General features: G+C 38.0%; 1 protein-coding gene across 5 annotated transcripts in view; it reads right to left on the bottom strand.

Moving 5' to 3' along the window:
• The window catches only part of LOC124802923 (golgin subfamily A member 6-like protein 22), a 323,612-nt gene that overhangs the window by 58,069 nt on the left and 246,623 nt on the right, over positions 1-18,920 (bottom strand). For all 5 annotated transcript variants that reach the window (XM_047264007.1, XM_047263998.1, XM_047264015.1 and 2 more), the window contains one exon: positions 11,107-11,243. In XM_047264007.1, coding sequence (XP_047119963.1) covers positions 11,107-11,243 — 137 coding nt within the window. The remainder of the gene's footprint in view (positions 1-11,106; positions 11,244-18,920) is intronic.

The raw sequence follows: 18,920 nt of genomic DNA on the forward strand, positions 1-18,920 counted from the left end.
CCCAGGTCGACGGGCACGTGCACCTTCCACCGACCACTGGCGACAACATCGATGTACTGTGGAGACCTCACGCCCCACGTGTTGAGCAATTCGGCGGTACGTCCACCCGGCCTCCCGCATGCCCACTATACGCCCTCGCTCAAAGTCCGTCAACTGCACATACGGTTCACGTCCACGCTGTCGCGGCATGCTACCAGTGTTAAAGACTGCGATAGAGCTCCGTATGCCACGGCAAACTGGCTGACACTGACGGCGGCGGTGCACAAATGCTGCGCAGCTAGCGCCATTCGACGGCCAACACCGCGGTTCCTGGTGTGTCCGCTGTGCCGTGCGTGTGATCATTGCTTGTACAGCCCTCTCGCAGTGTCCGGAGCAAGTATGGTGGGTCTGACACACCGGTGTCAATGTGTTCTTTTTTCCATTTCCAGGAGTGTATATATATATATATGTGTGTGTGTGTGTGTGTGTGTGTGTGTGTGAGTGTGTGTGTGTGTGTGTGTGTTTTATGTGTTAGGGCCCACCTTGCAGATTTTCAGACAAATATAACTACAATACCTGAAATAGCACAGCACTCCATACTCAGTGAACAAAAAGAACACACACACAAAGGCATGTGAGCCATATAGGTACAAAAATCTACAACATACTGCCAGCCAATGTCAGAAAGATGAAAACAGATTTAAAGTTGAACTTAAACAATTTCTGCTTGTACAATGATTTTACCCTGTAAATGACTGTTTAGGCTAATAAATAATTTTGATAATGTTTACATTAAGGCAAAACTGAGAACACTGTCTTTCATCCCCTAAAGTTTTTGCTTATTTTATATATATGACAGACAGCTGTTGAGTGTGGTAAAATCTTTACTCAATTATTGTAGTGAATATAAGGGCTTTGTGTTTAGGGAAAACAAAAGTAAAGCCTTAGGGCAAACAGACTATCCAGTTACAATACTGTTAGTATACATGTATAAAAAGTTGTATTCCTGTGTCTTGTATAGCCAAGTATCATTCTTTGTACATTTTTTTGTACTATTTTGTATGTATTATTCTTTGTACTACTTAATGTAAAATTTTATATGTCCTTGTTCCATAAATTGTTTCCCATAAATTTACATGTACTTGTGGACAACATCCATACAATATTTATTGTCTGTGGATGGGTAAGTAAATAAATAAATAAATACCTTTACCCCTGAACTATTTACTGTAATAAAATATTTCTTTAGAAGAAAACCATTATGTATTTTTTCATGATAGAAATAAAAGTTCTAGCAATGGTTTGTAAAATGTTAGTATATGAGCCATTTACAATTCTGAGACTGGAAATCAAAGTCACTTTAGCTTTTGTCCATTTTCTAGTATACCACTTGGTAGAGGGCATGGGAGGGGGAGAGGAGAGAGAGGAGAGAGAGAGAGAGAGAGAGAGAGGGAGGAGGAGGAGGAGAGAGAGAGGGAGGGAGGGAGGGTGGGAGGGAGGGAGGGAGGGATTACTTACATAACTAAGGAAGTATCAGCCAGAGAAATAGAGAGATTACTTACGTAACTAAGAAGTGTCAGCCACAGTTTATTAATGTATGACTGTTTTCAACCTCAAACTAAATTATTACAGTATGACAAGATTCATCAAAGTCAATCAAATTTGCTCAAGAAGATCATATTAGAAAGTTGCAGCTTGATCCTCATTGTTTTTGTTCTCATAGCTTCTCAACATTTGGCCAGTAGTTTTCTGTAGGTTATTTCCATTTATGGCACGTAATACTAATGACTATATTCCTGTTTCCATTCAAGCAAAATAATATACATTTTTAAATGAGTTTGAATAATGTATGGAGTAAAGGTAATCAGTCATCTTACTGCTGAGGAATTAATCAGTCGACAGGCAAATATAAGACTGAAAATGTTTCTGAGCTTTCAGGCAATGTCCTCCTTCAGAGCTAACTAGTACAAATCACATATCCACATGCTCGGCTACATAATCCCAGCCAGCTGCTGCTGTTGCTTAACTGCGGTGATCACCTACTGATTGCTCAACACCTCAACTGCATGGTGATTGGTTGCCTTAATCCTTACATTACTTGTGTTCAAACCAGAACATCCCATTATCATATTTATATCAGAATGTGACTCCATTCCGAATGGTTATATTGTGTCAGCTGTCTTTTATATAAGTCTACTTGATTTATGAGATACAGATGCATCTCAAACAAAATGAACTGTTTCTTGTTCCTGGTAAATTCCATCATGCAGAAACCACCATTTGATGCAATGCATAAGGTATGATGACAACAGTTTCCATTAAAACATTCTGCTAATGGAATGCATTGAAACTGAATGCTATGTTTTCTTGCCAATATTACTTGTGAAATAATTCTGATGTACAATAACTTACAATCAAGTATAAATAGAGACAAGGAAGCCTTTCATATGTACACTTATCTTTATAAGATATAATTCAATTAATTTCTTAAAAATGTCCATATGGTAGTTGAAGACATGTGTGAAGAGTGAACATTCATAATAAATACATACTATTATCTTGTCAAAAGTTTTAGAAAAAAGGAACACTTTCTCTATAAAGCAGGAAATGTAACATAAGTATATAGTGAAATCTACAGATACAATTAAAATCACAGAGATCTCATCTGTAAAGGAAATATAGTGTTTACTGTCATTGACAGCAAAACAATGATTTACTTATGCCATATGTAACAACTGAGTTGTATAAATGTGTTTTGTATCTGGCCTCTACAAGAGCCAGACACTAACACTTATATATCTGCATCTACATCTACATCCTGCAAACACCCATGAGGTGCATGGCAGAGGGTACATCCCATTGTACCAGTTACTACGATTACTTCCCATTCCATTCACTTACGGAGTACAGGAAGAATGATTGTTTCAATGTCTCTGTGTGTGCAGTAATTATTCTGATCTTATCCTCATGATCCCTATGCGAGTGATATGTAGGGGGTTGTAGTATATTTGTAGAGCTGTCATTTAAAGCTGGTTCTTGCAAACCTTGTTAATAGACTTTCTCGGAATAGTTTCTGTCTACCCTCAAGAGTCTTCAAGTTCAGTTCCTTCAGTATCTCTGTAACACTTTCCTCATGGATCGAACAAACCTGTAACCTTTCATGCTGACCTTCTCTGTATGTGTTCCATATACCCTGTTAGTCCTATGTGGTATGGGTCACAAACTCTTGAGCAGTATTCTAGAACCAGTTGACAAGTCATTTTTAAGCAATCTCCTTTGTAGACTACCAATAAACTGAATCTCCCATGTGCTTTACACATGACTGAGTCTATATGACCATTTAATTTCATATCCCTACAAAGCATTAGACCCAGGCATCTGTATGTGTTGGTTGATGCCAACAGCAATTCATTGATCTTATAGCCATGAGATACTACGGGTTTTCATTTTGTAAAGGGCACAATTTTACATTTCTGAACATTTAAAGAAAGTTGCCAGTCTTTGCACCACTTTGAAATCTTATTAAGATCTAGCTGAATAGTTATGCTCCTTCTTTCAGATAGTACTTGATTATAGATAACTGTATCATCTGCAAAAAGCTTGAGGTTATGATCAATATTGTCTGCAAGTTCATTAATATACTACGGGGACAGCAATACTTCCAACAAACATCCATGGGACACACCTGAAATTACTTCTACATCTGACAATGACTCTCCAGCCAAGATAACATGCTGCATCCTCCCAACCAAAAAGTCCTCACTCCAGTCACAAATTTTTTTTGAGATCAGAATATGTTCTAAATTCAAAACAAATTTATTTCAAGGATAAGCACAGTTGTTTGTCTGAGAGGGGCTAACTCAGCCGCAAATTCAGTATAAACTATGACAGGGATTCCATCTGGTCATGGAGCTTTGTTCAAATTCAATTATTTTAGCTGTTTCTCAATACCACTGACACTAATACTCATTTCTTCACTTTTTTGGTTGTACAAGGACTAAACAGGGGCAATTCTCCTGGGTTTTCCATTGTAAAAGAACATTTGAAAATGGAGTTAAGCTTTTGCTTTGCTGTCCTTGTTTCAGTTCCTTTCTATTTCATGACTGACTGGACACTAACTTTGATGCCACTAATAGCGTTTACATTCAACCAGAATTTCTTTGGGTTTTGTGAAATATCACTTGACAATATTCTGATACTACAGTCATTGAAGATATCAGGCATAGCTCTCTTGACAGCCAAACAAATTTTATTCAGCACCTCTCTATCTATAGCCCAACACTTTGTCTTACACCTCTTTACAGTGACTGTGTACCACAGAGGTTCCTTCCCATTATGAACTGTTTTACAGGTACATATCCCTCCAGTGCATAACTAACTATTCTTTTAAACATGAGCCACAGTTCCTCTAAATGTTCCTGTTCTGTGCTAAAAGTCCTCATTGAGATGTGACAATACCAATTTTTTTATATAGTTTATTGGACATATATATCTTTGTGCTCATTTAAGTTGCCCTTTGTGGTTTGGTAATTACCATTGCCACAGTTGCATCATGGTCACTGATACCACTTTCGATGTGGACATCCTCAAAGAGATCAGGTTTATTTGTTTCTATTAGGTCCAATATATTTCTGACACAACTGGTCTTCCTAAGTATCTGTTCAAGGTAGTTTTCAGAGAAGGCATTTAGTAATGCTTCACAGGATGTTTTATCATGCCCACTACTAACAAAACTGTATTTTTACCAATTAATTTTTGAATAATTAAAGACTCCACTGATGATTACAGTATGACTGGGGAATTTACATGCAAATCAACTGAGATTTCCTCTACAGTTTTCAGTTACATCAAGAGATGAGTCTAGTGGGCGATAGAAGGATCTAACTATCGTTTTATGTCCATCCCTGATACAGAGTCTTACCCAAACAATCTCACATGCAGTTTCAATTTCTATCTCGCTGGATTTGAGTTTCTTGTCTACTGCGACAAATATACCATGTCTATTTCGTATTTGTCTATCCTTTTTATATACATCTAAATTTTCTACAAAAATCTCACTGCTATCAACATCAGGTTTCAGTGATCAGGTTGATCATTCTGATCATATATGAAGGATTATTTTTAATGCAGATGTTTTTATTTTATGATTAAGTGAAGTACATGTGTTTTTTGGAAAACACATTACAGCAGAATTACTTTTATTCTTATTCCACATCTTGTTTGACTGTCATAATGTTTAGCTCTGGGTTAACTTATTCTGATCCTATCACATTATTTCTATTTTTATGCCTCTCTTATTTATATTCAGATCCAGAACTAGATGACACAGTAATTTACTTTCATGTCTATGTCACTTCTCACTATTTGAGGCAAATGTAATAAACAGTTTTGCACAAGAGTAAGTAACTCCATTTTATACTGAAGTGACATGCAGAGTCCACATGGAATTTCTTTTTATATTGTTTACCAGAACTGTGTAGAACCATTCTGACCTGGCTTTTGTTATCACAAATAAACTGCACTAAAAAGTAAATATATTTGAAAGTAAATGTAACGATTTCAATTTCACGTGAGAGGCATGCAAGATGTCTAGTTGTCAACTCAACAGCATTATTATTGCTCATTCTAACAAAATATATATTTAATGACTTTACCTCCACCATCTAAAATGACTATGCCATTAAACAGAAGGAAGTGAAAATATACAAAGTATGCTAGAATTTTTGTCTGTACGTGAGGACAGTGAGACTAATTTGTAAGTTCAAAGGAGACTGAATTCAGGAGAATTAATTCAGAAGGAGATTGAAGACACAAGGAGACTGAATACAGAATTTAGTTAAGAACTTTGTTTCAAAAGAAAAGCACATTAGAGATATGTTTCAGCCCATTAAGGTCATCTGAGGTGTATTTAATTGTCCACTATATCACTGAGCCAGAATAATATCACCTCTAGCCAGTTGATCATGTAGATGTGAATGGTCTCATGACCAACTTTCCAATTTTTACGTAGTGTTGGTCCATCCCAAGGCTCACTCTTTCAAGATGTGGATGCTATCACATGAAATGGTCTCCAAAGGACTCTGAATCAGAAGCATTTCACTTCTTCAACATGGCAACACTAGTTGTTACCAAGCTTGCCTTACCTCCTTTCTTCCATGGAAACTTTTCACCTAATCTGCAGTTTCCATACAAATAATTCATATAGCCTAAGCAAATTTAGGTTAACAGTGCTTTCATCTCCTTTGGGCAGTTAGAGGGTAAATCCTAAATGTAATAAACTCCAAGACGCAATTTACAGATGTACTGATTATTTGACAACTGTTTTTAGGCCCTTGCAAACCTACTCTCAGATCATCTCATCCATGTAAATAAAGGAAATGTTGGCCATTCCCTGAAATGTATCAGAAGTGGGTTAGAAATGTCTGATGGCTGCTGCTTCATTATTGCCTCAAAGTGTGTCAGTATTTATTGCCAACAGTTCTGCTGAGCAGTACTAGGATCTCATACAAAGAACTGCACAGAACCAGAATATTAAAGAATTTAAATTTTAAACAAAATAAGTTTAGATAGGATCACTCCTCATTAGAGTGAACTTCACAAGTGCTCTAATTTCACTCAGTATGTAATGCGTTTCTTCAGATTTTTTGGTACCTTTTACTCTGATTTGTCACATCAGTATTTGCTGCAGTTATTGGACATCAGTTTTGTCATTACCACTGTCTTACTTTGAGTTGTTTTTGACCTATCAGTAACTATTGTTTCCCAGCAATGCTTTGTTTCTCTTGTTCAAATACAAACAGTGAATACTGAGAACTATTACTGCTGTTCATAATTATATTTTGGTTCTCTCTTTTCTCTTGTCATTGTACATGGTATTATTATTGTTAAGTTTCAGACATTATTTGAGCCTCCGTACATTAGTTTTATCTCCCTTTTCATTTTTTAGCTTTCAAGGAAGAGCTTTCACTCATAAATCATTAGAACACACATTGATTAGTGTTAACATTTCCTGTGGCATATCATTCTGGAAAGTATGACCATTTTTTTTTTCTGGAAGTGTTTTCTGTCTTGGATTTCAGTATCTGAATGATTCATTTTAGTTTGCAGTCTTCATCAAAATACCTTCATTTTTAGAGATTTTTGTGTTTCTTGGTTTCTATTTTCAATACTAAAGTAAAAAGCTGCAATTCCAAAGGTTTTATTTCTAGTAGACATATCTTCATGTGCCTGTTTGCTTTGTATTGGTCAGTAATTCATCCAAACCTAGTCTATTTAACTATGTTCATCCTCATTTACATCCTTTGTATTAGAGCTTTTAAGTCCTGATCTGAGGAAAAAGTAGGCTCACAAAACTGAAAGTGATGTTGCTCCCGAGACAAATCTTCAAACATAACCACAGTATCTCAGACCTACTTTCTGGCAGAGAAATACAAGTAAATGGAGGAAGAGGATCTACTATTAACTTCTTACACTATAAAATGATGATTCAATAGATGGATGTGTCTACTGTATCACACTCGCTTTTATTCTGGGGTAAATTTTCCATTAATTTTTGTTTCCTTTCTAATAGTTCCATTATTTACTTTATGGCTTACTTTTTAATCTCAGAATTCTAGTTGAGAAGGAGTATATACTACTGGTTGGAAGTGCTGTTATGGGTAAGTGTATTTCTGTAGGACTGTGCACTGTCCCAGGATAGTACATTGTAATTTAACAACAGTCTGAAATATGCATAGTAAATCAGTACATTTTCAGTCACACTAATAGATCAGTACATTTTCACTCATGTCCACTGAAATGGTAGAACATAAATGTGAAAGTTCACCAAACTTTGTTTCTTAGGTTCCTTTAAACTTGTGTTCACAATTCACACGACAGTCCCTCCTTACCTTTTTGTCTATAGTCTTTCAAAGTTGTAAAAAACATTATTAGTGGTTGTCTTGAGACATGTGACGTGAGCTGCATCTAGTTGGAAAGTAATTATTCATATGAATATTGATACAAAGGGTGGTCCATATGTGTGGAACCACACTTCTAAAATGTAGGTATGTAAGCAGAAATTGAAAGTCAAGTAGTATCAGATGGGAGACAGAGGAAACCTGAGAGGCTATGTTACTGACATGCCAAAATCAAACAATGGAAACTCCAGTTAGGGATATCAACACTGTAGGAACAGATAGATTACTACTCACTGTAAACAAGACATGTCAAATTGCAGACAGGCGTGATTAAAAGACACTCACATATAGCTTTTGGCCACAGCCTTCATCAGAAAAGACACACACACACACACACACACACACACACACACACACACACACACACACACACACACAAAAGCAAGGAAACCTTGCACACACAGAGAATGATGGAGCTGCCTGTCGTGTATGTGTGTGTGTGTGTGTGTGTGTGTGTAAGGTGTGCTTACTTGTACGTGCTGGTGTGTGAATGTTGTATGTGCATCTCTCTTTACTAGCGAAGGCTGTAGCCAAAACCTATATGTGAGTGCCTTTTAATTGTGCCTGTCTACAACTTACCAGCATGCCAGCCATTGCAAAATGGGCCAACTTGAATGCACCTCATAATTTTCAAATTAAAAGGGGTGTTATGTCACACAGATAAGAGAATTACATGGGAAAAACAATAGTGCCCTTCACTTTAGCAAAGCTTTTTTCTTCCTCAAGTTATTACTGATGTTCCTTTCTTACACACAACATGAAAGGTGATGGTATTAACACAAGCCAAACACATTAAGATTGTCCAGATATCAGGAGAAGAGCGCTTGCATTGTGACAGAGGATTTCAACCAATATCACCCAGACAGACCATCCATTACACACAGTGTGGTGGTGAAACTTCTTGTAAAATTCTGTGAAACCAATTCCGTGGCAGACAAACCGAAAGCTGGATGCCTGAAAACTGTTATGGATGCAGCAATATCAACTGCTGTTGTGGCACTGTTCAGTAAGAGTCTAGAGTGCAGTACTCACTGCATCTGAAATGAAACTGGGATCAGCCATACAACAATAATGAGAATTTTTGCAACATGCAAATGGCACCCCTACAAAATGCATATGTTACAAAATGACACTGAGGGTGAACCAGACCATCAGTTTCAGCTGCAGAATGGATGACATGCATGCTGGATGAAAATAGTCACTTCCCGTGTGATGCATCCTTTACATATGAACGTTCTTTTGGTATGTATGGAGAAGCGTACAAACATAATCATATATACTGGTCAGAAGTCAACCCTCACTAGATGGAGCCCTCGAAGATAGTTGCTACATAAAAAGTAATGGCCTTCTGAGAAATATGAGGTTCTCAAAGTACACTAATAGCAGCATGTTATTTGGAGTTGTTATACAAAGATATGTTACAATCACTGCTGTTGAAGACAGGACATTTCCAACTTTCTTTCAGCATGATTGTGCTCCATATATTTATTCATTGGCTATCCAAGCACATCTGGATATGGGTAGGTGATAGAGGTCCAGTGGAGTGGTTACCACATTCCCCAGATTTAAGTCTCATAAATTTCTATCTGTGAGGACATGTGGAGGAAACTGTACGCAGCAAAGATCAGCAACTTTGCACACCTCAGGGAGCAAATTTTTGATGTCCACGCTTGTTGGTTAAACTTTGTTGGTTAAATTCTATGAGGAATATGTGAAGTGTTAACAACAGCCTACAATGTACCAGACAACAATAGAGCCTGTGGCCTTTATGCATTATCACCAGCATTGGTGTCATTCTGTACAAAAGCAATAAAACTTGGCAATGAATAAAGTTATGGTAAAATGAAAAACACCATTACATTTATCATGTAATTCTGAATATGTTTGATATTATACATGGACCCTTTTATTAGAAAATTATGAGTTGCATCCAAGACTGCACCTTTTAAAATTTCCACCATGTTGGTACACCACACAATCCAGCCAGACACAGTGGCAGTGTGTATGTGTGTGTGTGTGTGTGTGTGTGTGTGTGTGTGTGTGTGTGAGAGAGAGAGAGAGAGAGAGAGAGAGAGAGAGAGAAAGAGATAGAATCGTGCTTGTATGAATGTATGTGTGTTTTTTACTTCAGAAGAAGGCCTTTCAACCAAAAACTTAAATGTGTAGCAGTCTTTTTATTGTGCCCATGAGCAACTCAGCATCTCCTGTATATGGTGAGCAGCAATCTATCCTTCTCAAAACACTGTAATTACAATAATTCTCACAACCACATTTCATATATTGCAGAATTAAGTTATGAAACAGACTGAAAAGAAATTAATGAACAATCGAATTATCCCAACATATTTATGTGCTTGTGACCAAGATTTGGCAACATAGAATTCTTGCCATTGAGTCCTATTATATACTGTTTGCTTTCTACTTCATCAGTGAAATCGTCATTGTTTGATGGGATTTATTATCTTTCTATGAGTACTACCAGTCTCACTGGTCATAGTTTATTGTGCTTGTAATTGCAACTGTGGAAAATTCTGTAACAGCATATATTGTCATTGTGGTATTCAGTCTGAAGTTATTCTGTCTCATCCCAGTGTGTCATTGAAACTGGTTTTTAACGTCTGAAAGCTGAAAGATTGCTTACAGTTAACAGTGAACACAGCACATGTCAGTAATGCCTTGGAGTGGATTCAGGATTTAATATATAAAGATGTGCTACTACTAATGAGACATCCCCCATCCCTGCAACAGAATGGTCATGAGCATGCCATGAAATTCAAAGTACACCTGATATATAGCAGTCTACAAAAGAAGAAACTGCCACAAGAACAGACCAATTAATTAAATTAGTGATCCTGCTACCAGAAATTTTGTTTGTTAGTTAAATATGATGTGGGCTAAGCACTGTCTGGTGCCTTGATATGTCCTTGCTATGAAAGTCGTTTTTCTTCACCATGCCACTTAATTATATCACAATGTGTTTTACTGAAGTTTATAAAATGATGCCACATAGTAAGACATGGTACACACTTTATCTACTTGGGATAGCTCATAAGATCATGCTGAAGCTCAGTAACATTTTGTTGAGTGTTGGTTTAATATGAATACCAACTCTAATGTTTTTAAGTAAATCAAAGCAACATGAATAAACATAAAATCTTATTTAACTCACTTCTTTCTCTCTTGTCATATACATCTTTTTCATTTCCTCTACTTCATCTCTAAACTGTTTCATTTCATTTTGATGTTTCTCTTCCATGGATTTTATTGCATCTTCTTTCTCATTATTCAGCTTTTCCCATTGGGATTCTGGAACAAAGTTATATAAGATAAGCATACAATTATGAACATAGCTATGCACATCATGCAAGAAGCTTCTATAAATGAACTCCAAATTATCTTAAACAGTCATTTGAGAACAAAGTTTTTTATGATGACACTGTTGTATGAAACATTCTCTGACTACTTCCCACATCATTTCAGGATAAAACCTTGAGCTTTTAACAATTACCTCCATTGGATTTGTCAGGAGCAACTGACTGTCAAAACTACTGCTGTGGAGGCCTTGTACAGCACACAGACGGCTTCCGATTGGTCACTAATTATGTAATGCTGTTGCAGATGGTGTCAGCACCTGCTTTGCTCATGCCATCACTCACATAGTAGCACAAATATTATGGCATATATCTCTTCCTCTTCTCTGCAATGAAAGCTTGCTTCCATACACAGTTAATATTATATCTGCTATCATGGTTGAATTTCTTTCCACACAGTCTTATTTCTACAGCATCTTTAATTATGGAATCTCAGTATGCAGGAGCCTGGGACAAAATTTTTTTTCTGTCAAACAGTATTTTGTTTTGTTTGTGAACCTGTGCTCAGGACTGCAGATTTCTCCAGTTCTTGATTTTTAATATGCCATTGATGTTCTGCACAGTGGATAGACTGACCAACATAACTGTTCCCACACTCACAAGGGATGTTACAAGTCCTAGGGATCCTGAGGCCTTAACTGTCCTTAAGAGGGCATAGTATATCCTTTGTCTTCTTACGAGGTTGGCAAGTAGGTTTTATAATTCGCCTTTCCAGAATCTGTCTATTCTGTTGAATGTAGTGCTGCAGAAAGGAAGGAATACAATCAATGGCTCACCACATGGAAGTTCAACATTTTCTTTTCTTGGAGAATGCTAACTTCATATCTCATGAAACATAGCTGTTCTTTTGGAACACGTACTTCAGATGATTAATTTTGGAATCCAAGTGATCTTCTTTAGACACAGTTTTTGCCATATTTTACTAATGTGTTTAAAACTGCTCTCTTCTGGACTGGATGATGAAAACTCTGGGTGCTAACACACAAATTAGTGTGCATCAGCTTGCAGTAGGGGGCCAAATTTAATGAACATTCCTCAAACTGTTCCATTAAAAAATTGCCACTTCTGAAGACAATGAAGAAACCATAGACATGGAGGAAATCATCAAAAGCTCGAGGTTTCACTCCGAATTGACAAAGCGAGAAGTCTGAGAATGTTTTCAGCAATCATTATTCATTAGACCTTTTCTATATTTTACAGTAAATTGAGATTAAAGTACTATAATACAGGAAGTCAAAAATGGAAACAACAAGCAAAATCAAGGACAGGTGACAACTCAGTTGCAGCTGCCTACGTAAACCATATAGACATTAGGGAAGTATTCTGTGTCATGTGGTGTACCCATGTGCCACATGTCTATCAGCTGCAGTTGATGCTTGAAATCCTGTATCACTGAAAACTATAGGATCCTTCAAAAACTGCACCAGTTTTGATGTATGAAGTTATGAACTTTATTTTATTCAAAACACATTAACAAAAACGGGATGGCAACTGAGGTCTGGGGTATGACCTCCTCTACTGCTCTGGCATGCAAGAACTTTAAATCTGCTATGCATTTTGCAAACAACACATCAAATTTCCTGCTTTAACTCACAGTTGTTTTGGTGTTATTGCATGTTGTTGATGTTGTGGTCTTCAGTCCTGAGACTGGTTTGATGCAGTCTTCATGCTACTCTATCCTGTGCAAGCTTCTTCATTCCCAGTACCTACTGCAGCCTACATCCTTTTGAATCTGCTTAGCGTATTCATCCCTTGGTCTCCCTCTACGATTTTTACCGTCCACACTGCCCTCCAATACTAAATTGGTGATCCCCCGATGTCTCAGAACATGTCCTACCAACCGATCCCTTCTTCTAGCCAAGTTGTGCCACAAGCTCCTCTTCTCCCCAATTCTATTCAATACCTCCTCATTAGTTACGTGATCTACACATCTTATCTTCAGCATTCTTCTGTAGCACCACATTTCGAAAGCTTCTATTCTCTTCTTGTCTAAACTATTTATCGTCCACGTTTCACTTCCATACATGGCTACACTCCATACAAATACTTTCAGGAACGACTTCCTGACACTTACATCTATACTCGATGTTAACAAATTTCTCTTCTTCAGAAATGATTTCCTTGCCATTGCCAGTCTACATTTTATATCCTCACTATTTCGACCATCATCAGTTATTTTGCTCCCCAAATAGCAAAACTCCTTTACTACTTTAAGTGTCTCATTTCCTAATCTATTTCCCTCAGCATCACCTAACTTAATTCCACTACATTCCATTATACTCGTTTTGTTTTTGTTGATGTTCATTTTATACCCTCCTTTAAAGACACTGTCCATTCCGTTCAACTGCTCTTCCAAGTCCTTTGCTGTCTGACAGAATTACAATGTCATCGGCGTACCTCAAAGTTTTTATTTCTTCTCCCTGGATTTTAATACCTACTCCAAATTTTTCTTTTGTTTCCTTTACTGCTTGCTCAATATAGAGATTGAATAACATCGGGGATAGGCAACAACCATGTCTTACTCCCTTCCCAACCACTGCTTCCCTTTCATACCCCTTGATTCTTATAACTGCCATCTGCTTTCTGTACAAATTGTAAATAGCCTTTCACTCCCTGTATTTTACCCCTGCCACCTTCAGAATTTGAAAGAGAGTATTCCAGTCAACATTGTCAAAAGCTTTCTCTAAGTCTACAAACGCTAGAAACGTAGGTTTGCCTTTCCTTAATCTTTCTTCTAAGATAAGTCGTAGGGTCAGTATAGCCTCACGTATTCCAACATTTCTACGGAAAACAAACTGATCTTACTCGAGGTCGGCTTCTATCAGTTTTTCCATTTGTCTGTAAAGAATTCGCGTTAGTATTTTGCAGCTGTAACTTATTAAACTGATAGTTCAGTAATTTTCACATCTGTCAACACCTGCTTTCTTTAGGAATGGAATTATTATATTTTTCTTGAAGTCTGAGGGTACTTCGCCTGTCTCATACATCTTGCTCACCAGATGGTAGAGTTTTGTCAGGACTGCCTCTCTCAAGGCTGTCAGTAATTCTAATGGAATGTTGTCTACTCCGGGGGCCTTGTTTCGACTCAGGTCTTTCAGTGCTCTGTCAAACTCTTCATGCAGTATCATATCTCCCATTTCCTCTTCATCTTCATCTTCTTCCATTTCCATAATATTGCCTTCAAGTACATCACCCTTGTATAGACCCTCTATATACCCCTTCCACCTTTCTGCTTTCCCTTCTTTGCTTAGAACTGGGTTTCCATCAAAGCTTTTGATATTCATGCAAGTGGTTCTCCTTTCTCCAAAGGTGTCTTTAATTTTCCTGTATGCAGTATCTATCTTACCCCTAGTGAGATAAGCCTCTACATCCTTACATTTGTCCTCTAGCCATCCCTGCTTAGCCATTTTGCACTTCCTGTCGATCTCATATTTGAGATGTTTGTATTCCTTTTTGCCTGCTTCATTTACTGCATTTTTATATTTTCTCCTTTCATCAATTAAATTAAATATTTCTTCTGTTACCCAAGGGTTTCTACTAGCTCTCGTCTTTTTATCTATTTGATCCTCTGCTGCCTTCACTATTTCATCCCTCAAAGCTACCCATTCTTCCTCTACTATATTTCTTTCTCCCATTCCTGTCAATTGTTTTCTTATTCTCTCCCTGAAACCCTGTACAACCTCTGGTTCTTTCAGCTTATCCAGGTCCCGTCTCCTTAAATTCCCAACATTTTGCAGTTTCTTCAGTTTTAATCTACAGTTCATAACCAATAGATTGTGTTCAGAGTCCACATCTGTCCTTGGAAATGTCATACAATTTAAAACCCGGTTCCTAAATCTCTGTCTTAATTATATAATCTATCTGATATCTTCTAGTATCTCCAGGGTTCTTCCATGTATACAACCTTCTTTCATGATTCTTGAACCAAGTGTCAGCTATGATTAAGTTATGCTCTGCGCAAAATTCTACCAGGCGGCTTCCTCTTTCATTTCTTAGCCTCATTCCATATTCACCTACTATGTTTCCTTCTCACCCTTTTCCTACTCTCGAATTCCAGTCACCCATGACCATTAAATTTTCATCTCCCTTCCCTACCTCAATAATTTCTTTTATCTCATCATACATTTAATCAATTTCTTTGTCATCTGCAGAGCTAGTTGGCATATAAACTTGTACTACTGTAGTAGGTGTGGGCTTCGTGTCTATCTTGGCCACAATAACGCGTTCACTATGCTGTTTGTAGTAGCTTATCCGCACTCCTATTTTTTTTATTCATTATTAAACCTGCTCCTGCATTACCCCTATTTGATTTTGTATTTATAGCGCTGTATTTCCCCCCCCCCCCCCCTCATGAACCATGGACCTTGCTGGTGGTGGGGAGGCTTGCGTGCCTCAACGATACAGATAGCTGTACCCTAGGTGCAACCACAAGGGAGGGGTATCTGTTGAGAGGCCAGACAAACGTGTGGTTCCTGAAGAGGGGCAACAGCCTTTTCAGTAGTTGCAGGGGGAACAGTCTGGATGATTGACTGATCTGGCCTTGTAACATTAACCAAAACAGCCTTACTGTTGTGTTACTGCGAACGGCTGAAACCAAGGGGAAACTACAGCCATAATTTTTCCCGAGGGCATGCAGCTTTACTGTATGGATAAATGACGATGGCGTCCTCTTGGGTAAAATATTCCAGAGGTAAAATAGTCCCCCATTCGGATCTCCACGCGGGGACTACTCAGGAGGACGTCGTTATCAGGAGAAAGAAATCTGGCATTCTACGGATCGGAGTGTGGAATGTCAGATCCCTTAATCAGGCAGGTAGGTTAGAAAATTTAAAAAGGGAAATGGATAGGTTAAAGTTAGATATAGTGGGAATTAGTGAAGTTCGATGGCAGGAGGAACAAGACTTCTGGTCAGGTGAATACAGGGTTATAAATACAAAATCAAATAGGGGTAATGCAGGAGTAGGTTTAATAATGAATAAAAAATAGGAGTGCGGGTAAGCTACTACAAACAGCATAGTGAACATATTATAATGGCCAAGATAGACACGAAGCCCATTCCTACTACAGTAGTACAAGTTTATATGCCAACTAGCTCTGCAGATGACGAAGAAATTGAAGAAATGTATGATGAGATAAAAGAAATTATTCAGGTAGTGAAGGGAGACGAAAGTTTAATAGTCATGGGTGACTGGAATTCAACAGTAGGAAAAGGGAGAGAAGGAAACATAGTAGGTGAATATGGATTGGGGCTGAGAAATGAAAGAGGAAGCCGTCTGGTAGAATTTTGCACAGAGCACAACTTAATCATAGCTAACACTTGGTTCAAGAATCATAAAAGCTGGTTGCATACATGGAAGAATCCTGGAGATACTAAAAGGTATCAGATAGATTATATAATGGTAAGACAGAGATTTAGGAACCAGGTTTTAAATTGTAAGACGTTTCCAGGGGCAGATGTGGACTCTGACCACAATCTATTGGTTATGAACTGTACATTAAAAGTGAAGAAACTGCAAAAAGGTGGGAATTTAAGGAGATGGGACCTGGATAAACTGAAAGAACCAGAGGTTGTACAGAGTTTCAAGGAGAGCGTAAGGGAACAATTGACAGGAATGGGGGAAAGAAATACAGTAGAAGAAGAATGGGTAGCTCTGAGGGATGAAGTAGTGAAGGTGCCAGGGGATCAAGTAGGTAAAAGGACGAGGGCCCCCAGAGTAGACAACATTCCATTAAAACTACTGACGGTGTTGGAAGTGCCAGTCGTGACAAAACTCTACCATCTGGTGAGCAAGATGTATGAGACAGGAGAAATACCCTCAGACTTCAAGAAGAATATAATAATTCCAATCCCAAAGAAAGCAGGTGTTGACAGATGTGAAAATTACTGAACTATCAGTTTAATAAGTCACAGCTGCAAAGTACTAACGCGAAATATTTACAGACGAATGGAAAAACTGGTAGAAGCCGACCTCGGGGAAGATCAGTTTGGATTCCGTAGAAATGTTGGAACACGTGAGGTAATACTGACCTTATGACTTATCTTAGAAGGAAGATTAAGGAAAGGCAAACCTACGTTTCTAGCATTTGTAGACTTAGAGAAAGCTTTTGACAATGTTGACTGGAATACTCTCTTTCAAATTCTAAAGGTGGCAGGGGTAAAATACAGGGAGCGAAAGGCTATTTACAATTTGTACAGAAACCAGATGGCAGTTATAAGAGTCAAGGGACATGAAAGGGAAGCAGTGGTTGGGAAGGGAGTGAGACAGGGTTGTAGTCTCTCCCCGATGTTATTCAATCTGTATATTGAGCAAGCAGTAAAGGAAACAAAAGAAAAATTTGGAGTAGGTATTAAAATCCAGGGAGAAGAAACAAAAACTTTGAGGTTCACCGATGACATATAATTCTGTCAGAGACAGCAAAGGACTTGGAAGAGCAGTTGAACGGAATGGACAGTGTCTTTAAAGGAGGATATAAGATGAACATCAACAAAAGCAAAATGAGGATAATGGAATGTAGTCAAATTAAGTCGGGTGATGTTGAGGGAATTAGATTAGGAAATGAGACACTTAAAGTAGTAAAGGAGTTTTGCTATTTGGGGAGCAAAATAACTGATGATGGTCGAAGTAGAGAGGATATAAAATGTAGACTGGCAATGGCAAGGAAAGCGTTTCTGAAGAAGAGAAATTTGTTAACATCGAGTATAGATGTAAGTGTCAGGAAGTCGTTCCTGAAAGTATTTGTATGGAGTGTAGCCATGTATGGAAGTGAAATGTGGACGATAAATAGTTTAGACAAGAAGAGAATAGAAGCTTTTGAAATGTGGTGCTACAGAAGAATGTTGAAGATTAGGTGGATAGATCACGTAACTAATGGGGAGGTATTGAATAGGATTGGGGAGAAGAGAAGTCTGTGGCACAACTTGACTAGAAGAAGGGATCGGTTGGTAGGACATGTCCTGAGGTATCAAGGGATCACAAATTTAGCATTGGAGGGCAGTGTGGAGGGTAAAAATCGTAGAGGGAGACAAAGAGATGAATACACTAAGCAGATTCAGAAGGATGTAGGTTGCAGTAGGTACTGGGAGATGAAGGAGCTTGCACAGGATAGATCAGCATGGAGAGCTGCATCAAACCAGTCTCAGGACTGAAGACCACAACAACAACAACAGCCCTGTATTCACCTGACCAAAAGTCTTGTTACTCCTGCCACTGAACTTCACTAATTCCCACTATATCTAACTTTAACCTATCCATTTCCCTTTTTAAATTTTCTAACCCTGCCCGATCAAGGGATCTGACATTCCACGCTCTGATCCGTAGAACGCCAGTTTTCTTTCTCCTGATAACAACATCCTCTTGAGTAGTCCCCGCCCGGAGATCCGAATGGGGGACTATTTTACCTATGGAATATTTTACCCAAGATGATGCCATCATCATTTAATCATACAGTAAAGCTGCATTACATACACTGATGATTTAAGAAAATATCAAAGAAAAAAATTGCAAGGGGTTAGTTAACATGACCTTGGTGGACTCTGTTGGCTACCATTATGTGAGATGAGACAATTACAAACCACTCTTGAAACAACTCTATTGTTTCACGAGAAGTGTGA

The sequence above is a fragment of the Schistocerca piceifrons genome, chromosome 1 (assembly GCF_021461385.2).
Source record: "Schistocerca piceifrons isolate TAMUIC-IGC-003096 chromosome 1, iqSchPice1.1, whole genome shotgun sequence".
NCBI lineage: Eukaryota > Metazoa > Arthropoda > Insecta > Orthoptera > Acrididae > Schistocerca > Schistocerca piceifrons.